This window comes from Lathamus discolor, chromosome 1 (assembly GCF_037157495.1).
Source record: "Lathamus discolor isolate bLatDis1 chromosome 1, bLatDis1.hap1, whole genome shotgun sequence".
Classification (NCBI taxonomy): Eukaryota; Metazoa; Chordata; class Aves; order Psittaciformes; family Psittacidae; genus Lathamus; species Lathamus discolor.
In genome coordinates, this window is record NC_088884.1 from 125,334,135 (window position 1) to 125,350,813 (window position 16,679).

Sequence of the window (16,679 nt, forward strand, 5' to 3'; positions counted from 1 at the left end):
TTCAGGGATTCTTCATGGTATGCTTGTTACGGCTCTGGAGAGTCTGTTGGGTTTGTTTGTCAGTTACTAATTGATGAAAGCTTTTCATTCTGCTGTAGCCCAATCTGAAAGCATTTTTTCAGTTACTGAAAGATTTTGTATCTGTAATCCACTGCTGTGACATTTATCTAAAGTGATTTAAAAGACCTCCAAAGGGAGAGTTATTTCGCTTATTCTGAATCGCAGGTTTGCAGTCAGATTAACTCTAGCTGTAGAGTTTAATATAAAGGAAATTGTATAATAAAAAAAAAAGACATTTATGGTGTTCCAGCTTTATACTTCAATAAATATTTCTGCTGAGACTATTACAGGAAAATGTCTTTATTAGATGAAAAGACTGTACATGACTTCCAAATTTGGTACAGTAATTAAAGACTAAGCAGACTTTAGCCATGCCCTCAGTATGCATCAACTATAACAATAAATCATTAATACTGGAATACTTCTGTGATGATGGCATTGAGCTAAGGAGAGCCCAAGGAAGGGGATAAAGAAGCATCATGCAGTAAAAAATTATTCAAGATTTGTGTAAAATGTTCTCTATATAAAATGTTCTGTATTACTGCTATGTTTTTTTGTAACTTGTAGTATTGTGACCTTACATGCCCCTCAAAGCATGAAATAAACTTTGGTTTTATTTGATAGAAACTTCTCAATCCATTGTGCATATTCAAATGGAAAATAACCAATTCTCTTTATATAGGTCATAAAGCAGCTAAATGGAGTCTGAACAGCTGTTTCATAGAGGCTACTATCGAAACAGTTACAACAGTATAACTAGTGCAAGCAGTGATGAGGAGCTTTTAGATGGCGCAGGTGTAATTATGGACTTTCAGACCTCAGAAGATGACAACCTCTTGGATGGTGATGCATCAATTGGTAAGTTAATATTAATTTCAGCTTAAACTTTTATTTTTTTTCCTCTTTTTGTGGTTTCGTGGGTTTTTTTTCGTCTTGTTTTTAATAAACAAAACTAACCCTTTATCATTACTAACGTTTCTTTACCTGATCTGCTCTTCAGAGGGATGCCTTAACACTGACAGTGACTGGGCATTTATCAGTGTGCTTGCCTAATAGTTACATTGTATGGGCTGACTTCTGATACAAGGCAGATGCTAACTTCTGGCAAATTACAACCCTGCTGTCAAGTAGGGGAAGGATGTTCTGCAGCTACCTGTCCATTCTCTGCTGTAGCAGGATTTTGCAAGTGTCACTGTCTTAAATATTTCTTTGGGGCGGAAATTCTCAGTTTCTTTAAGTCATTACTTCTAGAGATAAATCTGTTTCAACTTGGTTTGACTTCAGATCTGTAAAACGGACGCAAAACCATTTAAAGTAGAGGTGGTGTTAAAGCAAAAGGTAACACCATGTGAGTCAAACTTACAACTAGGTGAAAGGTTGCAAAGAAAGCTTTCTACTGTGAGCACTGATAAATGCACTGAGGTAATCAAAGGAGAAATGACTGGGAAGCTCTTCCTTCTTTTTGTTTGGGTTTTTTGTTTGTTTGTTTGTTTTATTAACAAAACAGTTAATGGAGTGAAAGCGTTAACGTTCTCCTACCAATGGTCAGAGGGGAACAGAAGGAGGAAAAGACAGTAATTTCTGTTTGAGATGGTAACCTTGGGTAAATATATACTCTTGTCATTTACTCTTGATTTGTTGAGCTTTCTTTTCTTATCACCCTTTCATGCCCCATTAACATCCAGTTGTCTTTCTTCCATGCAAGGTCTCTTCCTTCATGCATTTTCCCTTTGTCATACTTAGCAATTGGATGCTGGCATTGTACTAGATAGTTGCATCGTATCGTTGTAAGCATTCTTCTCATCTCTGTGCCTTCTGTCTAATCAGATATATCTTGAATGTGCAGTTATTTAATTTCTATACCAGTACAGGTATCAAGAGCCAGGGCACCTTCAATCTGCCTAAAAATGTCTTTTGCCAAATTACTTAGATAGTAATTGCTAAGTAAGATTACTTAGATGAAGTCAAGCATTTAATAGCTTGGAAATTACTAAGTGAACAACTGGCTTCCATGTGTAATGTTTTGTTGTGAATATCTGGCACTTCTAATAAAGTGAGTGCCTTGCTTGTTTAACATAATATTTGCAGCGTGTACTGGAAGTCTGAAGCTACTCTGGTTATCATTTATATAAATCCTCTCCATCACTTCAAGCTTGAAGGAGAAAATTTGCAATAAAACAAATAGTTTCTGCCCTTCTTGTGATATTAGTTCCTTAAACTGAGTCCAAACAGATGAGGTGGTTGTTTTGTTTGCACTGTCAAAAGCAATGCTAATTGCTGCACATGCCAGCAGCCCCTCTCTCATTGTTATGCTGAAGTATTAGAATGTGCACTAGAATATAAATATTAAGTTGTGGGTTTTCTTCCTGGAGTTGATTTTTTTGCTAATAGGCATTAGCAAATAGACATTAGATCCAATTCTGGTTGCTTGATAAGAGGCATTTCTTGTAAATCATAGTGAATTGTGTAAAATCATAGTAAATATGCAGTAGCTCAGAATCTGGTGTAAATTTTAATTTCAAAGTGGCAAGAACATAATTCCAAAAAAATTTTTACATAAACTTCCATGTAGGAGGTGAGCATCAGTGTTTCTCATTCCTTAGGTTTCCAAGTATGTATGGTGTTTTTTCTTATGTGTTTTTAAATAAGCAAATTTTGACAGGACCAAGCACTTTCTTGCTGGACTGCATGTGTCCTTTTTACAGTCCTTTACGACTCACTTAGCATCAACTGTTTGTTTTGTTTTAATTAGTACTAAAATACTTATATCCTCTAATAATCTCTTTATTGATGTATATTATTCAGTCTAGTCTAAGTACAGATGCATTCACTATACAGAATCTGTTCTGCCTCCTGAGGAAGGGCAGACCATCCCAGCAACTAGATGATCCCATGCTTCTCAACACAGCAGGCGCTTCAAAGCATGATGTCAATTCAGGAGCATTAGGTCTAGCTCTGTGCGTTAGCTGGTGAACCCTTCCAAAATCAGGAACTCTGGTTAAACATGTAGTTTGTGATTTTTAAGTCTGTAGGACTGGTAGAGTTTGTAACCCTGGTTTCTTAGCAATATGAACAAAAATGGTATTAATGTATCTGTACTTAAAATGATTGTGGAAATCATGTAGTTAAACTGAAAGCTGCGTAGCTGCAGAATATAAGCTGGGAGTACAAATGAGCACAGACATGAATTTACCCAATCTGGATAAGTTGCCATGGACAATAATATTTACTATAAATTTACAGTTTATGTAATAAAATAAAGAATTTCAGAATTTTTTCAGAAAATGAAGATTAAGATTTTTTTTTTTGCTAATGAAAATTGAACCATAAACTGCACATATATTATGCAGATAGAAAGCTAACATTACAGAATTTCAAAAGTAATTGTTGTCTTCCCCCCCTCATTCAGAGGGCAGTAGATTAATGGAAGGAATCTGCTTTTTTGGTAGGCTTCATAAGTCCCTTGGCTGTCAGGACATTAGATCTGTAAAGCCAGCACAGTATTGCCATTCACATTACCACTTAAGTACTTAACTGAGGCTTACAAAGCCTTTGGGGCTGTTACTCAGTGGTGAATATGCCTTCTGTTGAAAGCATGCAGAAATGGGATGACATTGGGAAAGAACACTAATGATATATATGCTACTTGTCTTATGTAGGAAATTCCTTGATGCTATATGGGACCAAACAAGTGACTGTTAACTAAAAACAGTATTCAGAAGGTCTGATGTAGACTTTTAGGTATCTTTAATATTTAGTTGATAAGAGATGTGCCTTTTTAGTGTCACCTCTGATTAGCAATTTAAGTGGTTTTGTGGAGTTCTGTGTGGAGGATTTGCCATTGTCTTACAAAACAGTGCTGTACAACAATCTTGTTTCTCTTGACACCATCGGAAAGCATGCATATTACTTTCCTTTATTGTGTCATGTGAGAAGTATACATATTGTGACTATGTAGTATTATATACTAAATGTATAAATATGTATAATTATATATATAGTATATTGCATGTCTGTTATATTCTCCAGTAGCTGTTTTCTTTGCATGAATTTCAGACTTTTAGTGGCAGCATGAGGGAGAGCAAATAAGTATAACGAAATTGTAAATCCTTTGACTGTAGTGTGTGTTTTAACATGCTAGATAATTAAACTGCTATGCATGTGAAGGCTTCAATAATTTGCACGAAAGCCCTGTCTGGAGGAGATACTACCTGTCAGCTTTGATCAAAACTTGCTTTTGCTGCTTATCCAAGCTAATCTCCTTATGGTACTTAAGTCAGTGTTTTTTCTTGTTAAACTGCTGTCTAATGAGAAGTATGGTGACTTTATACTGGTAACAGAAGTATCTTCCTCTTTGTAGGGAGGACATCTTACCAATGCTTTTACATGCAATGTACTTCCATGCAAGCAATGTCGAGATCGCTTTCATCGTGGCTTATCTGTGTTTTATGTTTAGACTGTTTGCCCTGCTTCTTGCTAGGTCAATTTGAACATGTTATACTTACCACTGAAGAGCTATCAGGTCTTTAATAGTTAAGTCATGTAAGCTAATATTTACTGGTTTAAATGTTATAGATCTATGCTATTTGGTTTTTGAAAATTAGTTACACTAGGATAGTTCATTGTTTTCCATTATTTTAACACAGAAAAAAAAAAAAAAAGAATGCCTTCTAACCAGAAGTGAAATCTCCAGAATTGACATATATTATCAGACTAATATTTTAATTGGGGAATATGACTAGGAAGATGAAATGTCTCATCCATTCTTTTTCTCTCAGTATTGTCTTGTTGTGCCTGTCTCTGAAGTTTGAGACACACTATTCTAGGCTGTTGGTGGGGCTTGAAGGTTGTAACAAGTCTCTTCAAAAGTTCAAACTTCCTCCTTTTATGACTCAGGGTTAGCCAACCAGTGAGGTGAAACTGAGAGCTCTTCATAATTTTACTTATGATTGAGGGCTGTTTATGGAATGTGAGAGAGGACTGCATCAGTGTTCACTTTTTTTTTTTTTAAGTGTAGGGCAGGCTCAGCAGGAGGTAGATTTTGGTAATGTCGGACTGAGAATTTTTCAGGGCACTGACTGAAATCAGATGATTAAACCATATTTTCAGGAAAAATGGTTTGCAAACAAATGATCTCACTGGTGTTTACATTTCAAGGTACTTTCATCTTCCTGTGGGACTCTGAGCCCTGAATGTGCTTGGCATTCTTTTCAATAGCTATAGTGATTCCTTCTTCAGTTGAAGGAGCTTAGTTGCTTATATTGTGACTTCAATGTGGAGACAGTTTACAGTCTGGCATATGGTGTTAACATAAAATTGGCAATAGTTAACCTTAATATGACAACCTGTAAATTGGTAATTCAGAAGCTGCTGCTACAGCCGCTACTATCTCCTTGCAGTGATAACAGTGCCACAAAAAAAAAAGACTATGCCAACAGGTTGTGGTGTGAAACACTGCAGCAGTCCTAAACTGGCCTTAATCAGGAGTTAGTCCTTTGCTTAAAGTGAGAGACCAAACCAGTCAATCTTCAGTGCCCTAAATACTGACATTAAAAATATATTACATATATATTAGCTCACAATATAGGGAACTAATATTATGGTATTATTTGGCAAACAGAATGTAATTTTTAACAAGTGCGGCTGGTTCTGTATAACCAAGAAATTCATACCACATCAGATGTTAATTGTTCAAGCAAGATCTAGACATAGTTATCTTTTCTAACAGTACATAAATGTTATTTCACATCTGTGCTTGCTTCTATTTAGCTATTACAGGTTATAAAAACAAGGAAGAATACAAAGAAAAGAATAAAATAACTTATTTCCTGCATAAAGAGCTGAAGTTCCTGTTATATTCTTTATGCATGGAAATTGCATTAACAGATTCTTCCTTGTTGTCCACAACTGATACTAAGAAGGGTCTTAAAAATCATTTTGCACCATTGGCATTGTTTGTGTTTTCCATGCATATGGTACAAAACTGGCTTGACTGTGCAGTCCTTATGACAGTTTGACATATCTCTTCCTAAGTTACATACAACCTATTTTTCAGGTTAGGAACATTTGCATTAAAGGGCTTACTGTTCTCCTTCAGTTAGGAATATATTTGCTCTTGAATTATGCCATACAAATTGAAGCATAAAATAACATTACTTGCTTTGATCACAAGGGCAGTCATGGGGCATAGTATATTTTGACTAGTTAAGCTGTCAGTAACTGGTTACAATTTTTCCTGTAGAATTGTATAGCTGCAAACACTTTGCGTCTGCTCCATGCTGCTAATGCAGCTAAACACAGGATATGTGGCAACACAGAACCACATTTTCTTTTACTTTTTTTATTAGTAATACGTGAAGTTAATTTTATCCATCTATTGAATTAGGTTTCATCATTTTGCAAAACACACAAGCATGTGCATTTCCAGTCAGCTGCTCAGGAAGAAGATGAATCGTACTACTAGTAATCTTTCCATCTTTCTGATATTATATAATCTCGTTGGTTTCCTTCTGCAGCATTGCTGAAGTGCTTAAAGCATGCTAGCTTTGTTAACAGATGCTGTTAAGGCAGCTATCATCAACTTGACAGCCTGGTGTAGTGTTCTAAGTATGTCCTTCTCCCAGGCACAATGTATGAATAGCGTAAGATGAAGGGATGAAGCAGAGGAAATGTGATGGCATATATATATAGGTATGTAGAAAGAAGAGTCTGAATTGTACAATAAAATAATTAAATCCAATATGACCATAAAGTCTCCAGGTACTAAAGAAACAATTTTCACTACAGTTTTAATCAATATTTAATTTATTCATTTTACGTTTGATTTGTTTTCTCAAGTCAACCAAAGGAGGCACATGAGATTTAAACCAAACCGATATCAGGCTGCACTCTTGTTTTCTACCTTTGAGAATATTCTTGGCTGCCAGCATGGTGAAGTGAAAGCTTTTCATGTGCTTGCATTAGACAAAGATGTCATTCTGGAAGAGGGTATCATGATGTCCCTGAAACACTGGAACTGCCGTACTGGGTCAAACCACAAATCTATCTAGCTCAGCAGCTTGTCTCTGACAGGGGTCAAAAGTCAGTGCCTAAGGAAGGGTTGAAAACAGAGTATGTGATAAGTGTCTGAGTACTTGTACGGCAGGTTTGTATAGCTGACAGCCTCTCTTAACCGAGTGGTGGTTTTTAGAGTTTTAGCCCTTATCAGTGGGTTTTTCTTCCACTTTCATTGAAGAAATTCTTTGGCATCCACACTATCCTTTGGCAAACAGCTTAGCTACATTTTATGTGAAGAACCACCTTTTTTTCTTTATTTTGAACCAAAATTCAGATATAAATACAACTGAGAACAGCTGTAACTGCCAGAGTCCTGCCTCAGCTAACATTCTGTCTTAGCAGGGACTGACACACGGACTTCCTTGTCACTCACCCTTGTGCAGAATAAAAAGCTTAAGCTTTATTTTTTTTTTTTTTCTGTTGTTGATAGTTGCAGCTGTGAAAAATCTCTGCTGATGCATAGGGGTCTTAGGGGTATTATTAGCTTACTGAAATGAAACTGCTGTTGATACAAAAAGGTTTCATATGAAACTAGGACAGGGTGACCTGAAACTAGGATGACTTGATGGTCTTGCCAAATACAGTCTGATAAGGCATGTCATGCATTGGCCGTATGTGGGTAGAAACTAACAAGGATTAACATATGGACAACATGGGGTTGTCACTGTGAAAGGTGGTAGTCCCTCTCCCACTTCTAAGAGGGGAGAATTGTGGATTGCAATCTCAAGTTTCAGAGCAATGGTTTAATTACAGGAAATCAGTAAGCAGGTATATTTATTAATGACCAGTGTGAGGTATTACATTGTTTATAGCTTGTGTTCTGCTATGCCTGTATATAATGTATACTCATTAACACAAATCTATTGTCCTTGCTCTTGTCACTTATAAAGATCTTGATCATCTAAAACAATAAGTATCTTTAGAGCTCTATTACTGGAAACAGGTAGTGAAAATTTGTTTTCTTATGCTGCTTGTTTCTTTCCCTCCTTAGTTATCTCCTTTCTAGGCTCAGGTTTGCTCAGTTGGACCTTGCAGCTATCTCATATTTTGGAGCCTTTTCACTGCCCCTTTCTCAACCTTTTCTCATGTCTATAACTAAGGGAAGGGATCAGAGCTTCACACAGTATTTGGAAGATGGGTGTGTCATGGAAATAGAGTAGCCAGTTTTATTCTGACCTCTGCTGAAGTGCAGAGCTCATAGTTTCATGGAATTCAAATATGCCTGGCAAAGTACAGTATTATGTATTAACAACATACAATGTTGCTGTTGGCACTATTTTCACACAGCTTGAATGGAGAAGATATTCTTGAAGATAGAAAGTAAGCTTAATATATAAGGATGTCTAGGGAGGAATACATGTTGGTGCTGTAATTTTATCTCCTGCACATACTTTGAACAGCAAGTTGGAAATAGTAGCCAAAAATAAACAGTCCTAAAACAGAGTAAGAGTAGTCTATAGCAGATAAAACCCATTTCCTTATATGCATTTAGATAAGAGGAAAACCAGAATGCTGGCGTTAGCAGAATTCTGACTAGTCCTAGGAAAGGGAGAAGTAAACTTTCAGAAAGCTGCTCAGTAAGCCAGGATCACTTTCTATTAAGGATGCCACATTTTCCTGTTGGTAAGTTAGAGTTTTAGCAGATAGGAGTGCAAGGAGAGGACAGGTATGCAAAGGTGAAAAAGCCACAGGACTACTTTCTTAGTAAAAGCCTACTCTGTAAAGAAAAGAAAAAAGGTAGGAAGTAGTTAAGAGGCTCTTAAAATCAGGGAAAGCAACTTGTTTGCAGAAACTAGCCTGCTTTTTCTTTCTGATTAATACAATAAAATATATATTTTTAGTGTATCTGTAAAGCTGATCAATTAAGGAAAAAAAAGGAAAAAAGAAAACACACACACCACCACCACGCCCTTACAGCTGATAGCTATATGTAGTTTGCGGATGTCAGGGATTTTCTTCCAGCATTGTTAGGTTACAGATCAAGGAGAGCTTGATAGACAACCCCAGAAAGAAGCAAAAAGTCAACTGGAAAGAGTAGTCTTGCCTTCAGTGTTTTGGGCTGAGATGCCAAAGCAGTCTTAACAGACCAAAGGCTTGGGTTTTTTTTTATTTTTATTTTTATTTTTATTTTTATTTTTATTTTGGGAGTTAGTGTTGCATCATGATTTCATTATTTCCTCTTGTTTCTTCTCCTGCCCTACAGTTTTGCATGGTAGTGGGGAACATTTACTCCTATTTTATTGATTCACAGTGGTTTCAGCCATGCTGTGGGGAAGGCAGTCCTAGAATTGATTACACAACTTGCTTGTGGCTGCATGACCTGCTCTGCTGCATTCTGTTGGCTGGTTGGTTTTGACTTCAGTTACCATCTTCAGTGTCTGGGCAGTGAGTTAAAGCTCCACTGGAGGTTACATAATACTGTAGCAGCAGCATAATTCAAGAAGCTGTGGTTGGCCAGTGAAGAAACAAGCTTATTAGTCAGGATCTTGGAGTAAAGCATTCTCTGCTGGGTGAAATGATTGTGAGCAAAATTAACTAACTAATTTGTGGGAAACAAACAATTATGAAAAAAGAAACTGTGATTAAGAAGGTACTCTTTTCTGTATAATAAAATGCAAATAGAAAAAGAATCTTACTGTGTATTACTGTTAAGTGCATTCCTCTGTGGGTTTTTTTTTTTTACTCCTGTTTTGTTTAAATCCCATCTGCCTTGAACTATTCAACAACATATGCTGTAAATTTTTTTACTTCTGCTTTTACATTGTATTTGGTCTGCAATTTTTCCTGCCATTGTCTGTCTGCCTTATTGAGGCCTTTGATGAGGTGGCAACGAAAATGGCTTAATGGAGTCTTCTGTATATAGTCTGATACAGAGCTGGGAGCCTTTTGCCAACACCACTGATCAAGCACAGAGTTCTTTATAATGTTTGTTTCATCCTGGGCGATGTCTGAGTTAAGGGCTGCAAGATTAGTAAACTGAAACAAGTTAAGAAAAGGTGTCGAGATGGTAGAGGGATTAGACCTGGGCTTAATTTTGGCTGCATGGATTAAGAAAAGTGTAAATGAAAAAAAATTAAAAAAAAAAAAAAAAAGGCAGGAGAATAAAGCTGGAAAGAGGAGGAATGTAAGGAAGAGGAATGGGCCACAGTAGGCTTTGAGATACTTTGTGTGTACTTCTGAATGGATGCTTCCAGGCCCAAATTCTACTGTGGGTGCATAGGAGTTAAATTCTGTTCAGAATGGTTGGAGTGGTACCTGTTTTGAGGAGTGCTCTTATTATGTAGCATTTTTCAAGAGAACATTATCTTCTAGCTCTGCTGAAGGAGAAGCTTTAGGTTTGAATAATAATAGGAGAGAAAAATGACACTTAAGAGACACCAAAGTCTTTTTGCATGAGTCATGCTAACATTTGTAATCTTCAGACACACTTTTGCCATCTCTTGTTAAATGTAATCATTCAGCATCCCCAATCTTGCATTTGGAATTTCATAAAAGGCACTTTCAATTTTCACTACCTGGTGCAATGAAACTAGATAGTCACCAAAATAAACCAAGTAATTGAGAGAATTGAGAGAATATGTTTGGTTTGTATGTAACAAGGTGCTTGGCTGTCTTCCTTAAACCTGGCTTGCTTTTTAATAAAATTAAATGGTGGAATAGCACTTCAGAATTAAGGTCTTCCCTCTATCCTTGGATAAGCAGGCTGTCACACCTCTGTGATACTCCTCTTTTTACTGGCCGTGTTTTGTCACATCAAGACACCTTTCTTTGCTTAGCTGTACCTGTTTTGTCTGACCTTTGACTTTTTCTTATGTTTTCAGATACTTTGAACATGTTTCTTCTCTCTCCCTAAAAGGGAAAAGATAAGGTGTGGAGGGAGGATTAAGGTATCTTTCCTCATTCTTAGTATGCTTTAAAGGTGTGTCACCCATATATATTATGATATTATTAGAGCAATGGACTTAAAGCCCTTTTCTGTTAAAGCAGATGTGTGTAAGTGATGGTGAACAACAGTACGTGCCCGTTGAGAACGATGGGAGCACTCAGATGTGTGAAGTTATTTGGGCATGGAGGGTTTCTGGGATTGAGGCCTTAGTCTATAATTACTGTGATGAAATCTTCTTGAAAGCAAACTGCTTTACAGATGTGCTGTTGGGCAGGAGCTCTTCTGTGTCCTAAATTGGCCATTTTAAGAGATTCTCAGTCATTGAAAATAAGGCTATTGTAAAACTAAGTTTTGGCCTTACAGCAAGTGTTCATAATGTTATGTACTCCATAATACCCAAAACACATAGTTAACAAGAGATGCCATTTCACTAACTACAATTGTGGAATTTTTCGAACTTCACAGCAGAAATAACTGATGTACCATTTTGAATATAAAATTGTCAGACAGATAAAGTCAGACAGTATTTCAGACCAGGTAGAAGAAGATAAAATTGGAAAGATTAAATTGTATAGACTTTAAGATTTTGTTTGTTTGTTTTTTAAAGGCTGGTTTAAATAGGTCAGGTTAGCATGCATAGTATCTTTCTCTGTCTCTCACTTACACCCTCCCCCTGAAAAAACCACCCACCACCTTTCACGGTATTGTAGGAAAAGGCATACACACAGTGGTAGTGCTTATGAACAATGAGAACAAAAGCTACTGATAATTGAGAAGGGAAAATTACTTCTGCCGTTTAAGGCTAGACAAAGGACTGTATTTCGCAGCCTGTAGGCAGTGACCTTGGAAGAGTTGTAATTTCATATTAGCTGGACTCCTGAAATTTATATAACAAGTTGCATCCATTCTGTGCTGCAGACTAATTATTTTTCCTCATATCTAATGTTTACCAGCTATGCCCTCCAACTAGCTATACCCTTTATGTTTTCCAACTCAGACTGAATTTTAGACTTATGTAGAAATTTTGCCTCTGCCTTAATCCAGTGAACAAGTTTAGGCTAACAAGTTAGACATTTCTTTGCTGTGACTGATTCTTACAATCAGTTCTGAGATGTTCCAGGCCTTCAGTAACCACATCAAACTCTTAAACTGCTGGTGATCCTATACTGTGTTAATACAAGTCCTTCATATCCTTTATTTCATATTCTGTCAAATATGGAGCTGAATTTATAGTGTTGCCTTCTATAATTGACATACAATAAATGAACTAACAGTTCACTCTATACTAATTCTTTAGTTTACAGATGTTGTATTTCTTCCTGCTGTGAATGACTTTATTTAGAGCCTTACAGTAAGATTACAGACTCTTTGCAAGTGCTGTTGAGATAAGGAATTGAGAATGCTATGGGATTTCTGTTGTACTTTTCCTTAAATCAAAATCATGTGAATAATTTAAAGTTCAGAGGTACTTGGGTTTGTTTCCTTAAGAGGCAAAATGGTGAGAATGTATAATGGCTCTGAAAGCCACTTTTGGATGTTCAGGATCTTAAAGTTCTGTTGCTCTTGTTGAAAAGGCGATTGTAAGAGGCCACTCTTCAGAGAGCATTTCCTTGGACAGAGACAGTGAATGGAGATACCTGTTTAACTTCCTGGAAGACACCAGTAATTTAGAACTAAGTATCTGTGGCTCAGGGGTTCCCTTTGTCTTGGACATAGATAGTCTTTAAGTTTTTAAAACATACTTAGCTGCATGCTCTTTTGTTCCCCCAATTATTCTCACATCTATGAAGATACTAGCATTTTCAACAGTTGTACTGGAGCCATATTTTTAAGATTTAATACCTTGATAAATCTGTGAAGTAAATTTAATACTTAATGTCCTACTCTGTGCTCAAAAAGATTATTTAAAGTACACAGCTTGTAGCATTGACTTCTAAAATAAATAACTTTTTTAAGACCATACTTGGAAAATTATTTAAGAAACTAATGTATTTGAAAGCTGAAGTAGTTGTCTGTCTGTCTGTCACACTTCCACGAGGGAAAAGGCATACATAATAAAATCAGTTTCTGTCCTTGTGTCCTGTTTGAGTGAAACTGAAGCTGGGCCTTGGTGCTGCAGGCATGCAGTATTCTCAGCCTCACCAAGCGTGAACAGACTCAATGAGGACCCCTCAGTAATGTCAGTCGTGTGTGTTTGTGTGCATACACAAACAGACAAGTGTTACACGGAGGCAGCATGGTGAATGACTTGCACATCCATTTTCAGAGCTTGAGAGCATTTGTTTTTTTTCTTTTGTGTATTTTGACAAAAATGAATCTCTGCAGCTGAAGTGGTAGTGTGGTTAATGCATGAGGTTTTACTGAAGCAGAACACTTGTAATGACTGAGGAGACAATACATCTATATTACTTGCTGGAGGGAAAGAAAAGGAAAAACTATTCACATCTTACTTATTTCCTTACAACTAAACTAACTATGGAAACCTCATATAAAATAGTTTTCTTATCAGTAAGTGCAAGATAGGAGCAGCCAACATATGTTAATGTATGGATACAATATATAATCTGTTTCAAGTGCAAGCAATTATGTGGTCAGTTTAAGATTTCCTGTCTTTAGAAGCTGGTTATTTGAAGTGCTTGGGTTTTGCCAAAGCTGTAACAGTTACTGTTTGATGTTGTGTCACGTGGATGCCTTGGTTAGCATTCATGCGGGTTGCTGCCTATTTTGAGGCTGTGGCTTTTCAGGGACTCGAAATGTTTTGTAAATGTGTAATGTAATCCAAGCTGAATTAGGTGTTTGTGTTACGGTTGATCTCCTCCCCCTTAAGCTTTTTAATAGGAGTATGGATGTTATGCAGTTGTAACATCGGCATGATCATCACAAAAATATAGAAGACACCGGACTGTTTTAGTTAGATCATAGAATCATTGTAGGATCATGCATTGAATGGTTTGGGTTGGAGGGGACCTTACAAATCATCTTGTTCCAACCCCCTGCCACGGATAGAGACACCTTCCACTTGACCAGGTTGCTCTAAGCCCTCCAGCTACACCTTGTGTAATTAATGTTTGTGATCACCTGTGTTCAAATCTGCCCTTCACTGAATCAGAAGTTCAACGGGGGTGGGGGGAGGGAAGGGGATGTTGGCAGCAGAGCATAGCGGCTGGCTGAGAGCAGGTTATGTTGTACTTTCTTGGTGGTAATTGTTTTGATGTTGGAAAAGAGTAACTGAAACCATCAGGAATCAGTCCCGTCCCCCCGCACCCTCCACCCCCCCCCCCCCTCAGGGTAATGCACGAATTCATGATTTTTCCTTTCCAAATACAGTGTGATTATAACTGTTTAGAAAGCCTTGGTTCTTGTGGTTCCAGAGAGGTGAACAAAGGGAGGGCGAGTATCTTTAGTTGGAGGTTTGCCTTTTTAACGGAGCCGGTTCCCTGCCGCTCACTTGTTGGAGGCTGGCAGCGTTGGCAGCTTCACCTGTGCGGATGAACTCGTGCCGCCGGCCGTGTGTCTGTTCCCCGGACGGCTCCCTTTGCCAGCCAGCCCGGGCGGAGGTGGCTGCGCACCGGAGGGCTGCACCTCTTCCGTAAGCTGGGAACGGGCTCCGCGCCGCTTCTTCCTGTCGGCGGTCGGATACGTGGCTTCGTTTTCCTGTGCAGATGACACAACCCGCGCCCAGCGGGAGGCGCAGGTAGCGGGGCCGCGCCCGCCGCCCGCGCAGCCACTGGCAGCGGCTGCGGCCGCCCAGCGGTGACATCAGCGGCGGCGAAGCCCCGGTCCTGCGCCAGGGCGGCGGCGCGCAGCCGGGTCCCGGGCAAACATGGCAGCGGCCCCCGCGGCCGCCCTTGCGTGAGGCATGCTGCGGCCCCTCTGAGCGCGCCAGCGGGCTTGCGGTTCGTCATCTCCATGGATGCCTTTTCCGATCCGTATCTGCCCTACGATGGCGGGGGAGGAGACGGCATTCCGCTCCGGGAGTTGCACAAACGAGGTATGCCGAATTTACGGTGGAGCGACTTGTTTGCATATCCGGACGTGCGGGACTGCTGTTCGGATCTGAAGCAGAGCTGTAGAGGCTTGTTAATTAGCGCATTGCTTTGTTTTGCCAGCCCGGTGCCTTTTGTAGGAGGAGGGTTCAGTTCTGCGTGGTTCCTGTGCTGTCAGTGATTGTGTTCTGTGGGCAGATCAGCTCTGCTTCACAGCTCCTTGGCCTCTGACTCCATCTTCCATATGTGGCAGTCTCTTCTCTCTCTTTTTGCTTTTTAATCAGTAAAACGATCTCATGCACAAAAAACAAAACACACACACACACACACAAACCAACCCAGAACTGTGGTTGTGAATGACCATGACCAGATTGGCAAGAGTTTAATAAGTAGGATGTTTTTGATGCCTTTCACTAACTTGAATAGGAACTGTGTTTGTCTAGCTTTGAAGTTTCTGTACATACGTGCTTTTGGACTTAGCTCTTTGTTGACGTCTTTGCTGCGTGAAGGCAAAGCTGGACAGTTATAACATGTCAGTTAAGCCGATACTGACGAGCTCTTAAGAAACTGGAGCTTTGTGGTGGGTTCTTTGCACTGTTGCTTGCAAGGAAGCAGATCTAAAAAGAAAACACGGTTGTTAGTGTTCAGAAAGAATCCTTTTTTGAGCTTGCCTTTTGTTTCCTACTGCAAATTGAAAACAATCTTCTAGGAAGATTTGGTTTTGTACTGAGAGAAGCTGTAGTAGGAAAAAATTAAAATTATGCATTCAGATTCTGATGATATAAATTGTTTGGGTTTTTTTTTTGGTTGTATTTTATGGTTATACGTTGGTGTTTAAAAGAGTAAATGAAGAACATTCTCACTTAAGTTTTGTTTAAATTGTCTAATCTGAAATTAGAAAGTTACCAACATTTATGACTGTTTACGATGGCATTAGAGAGGGGGCAGGCTGAGAACAGAGATGCCTTACATGGAATTATTTTTTTTCTCTCCATCTTTGTGTGTTGTTTCACCTCTCCTTGTAAACTCTTATTTCTGTAAATAGTCACAACTCTTTATGTTCTATAATCACACCTTTATATGTTCTATAAACAGTCACACCTTTTTATGTTCATCTGGAATTTTCGTCTGTGTTTTAGTAATTTACATAAAAGGCTAATTGTTGTCTTTTTATGATTCTTAGAATGTTTTTCAGCATATTTTAAGAATATCAGCAAGTTCCAATATGGTTTGTTATAAGACAAGCAAATTTTTCTTTGCCCCAATCATTGTTATATAGCAAGTGCTGAATAGTTTTCTAACTCGGATTTTAGAGTCACTCTTAAGAAATTTAGGATGGTATTTTCTTCTAACATTTGCAAGGTGTGAGTTGAAGATCTTTTTCTCTATGCTCTACAAATACACAAAGGGAAGGTGCAGAGGAGGTAAAGCCGGGCTCTTTTCAGTGGTGTCTAGTGACAGGGTAGTGGGCACAAACTGAGACACAGGTGCATCAGGAACCAGTTTTATACTGTGGGAGTGACTGAACACTGTACCAGGTTGCCCACAGAGGTTATGACATGTCCATCCTTGGTAGTATTCAAAAGCTGTCTGGACATGGTCCTGGGAAACAAGCTGTAGGTGGCCCTGTTTGAGCAGGGGGGTGGACCAGGTGATCTCCAGAGGTCCCTGCCAACTTCAGCTGCTCTGTG

The 16,679-nt window shown here is 38.5% G+C and overlaps 1 protein-coding gene across 5 annotated transcripts in view; it reads left to right on the plus strand.

The window, feature by feature from the left end:
• Window positions 1-16,679, plus strand: part of CLCN3 (chloride voltage-gated channel 3) — a 63,194-nt gene that overhangs the window by 10,963 nt on the left and 35,552 nt on the right. For 3 of the 5 annotated variants that reach the window (XM_065694358.1, XM_065694348.1, XM_065694374.1), the window contains exon 2: window positions 743-918. In XM_065694358.1, coding sequence (XP_065550430.1) covers window positions 759-918 — 160 coding nt within the window. In that variant the 5' untranslated portion in view covers window positions 743-758. Of the gene's footprint in view, window positions 1-742; window positions 919-14,768; window positions 14,994-16,679 lie in introns of those variants that run through there. The other 2 variants (XM_065694366.1, XM_065694384.1) reach the window with 1 other exon arrangement.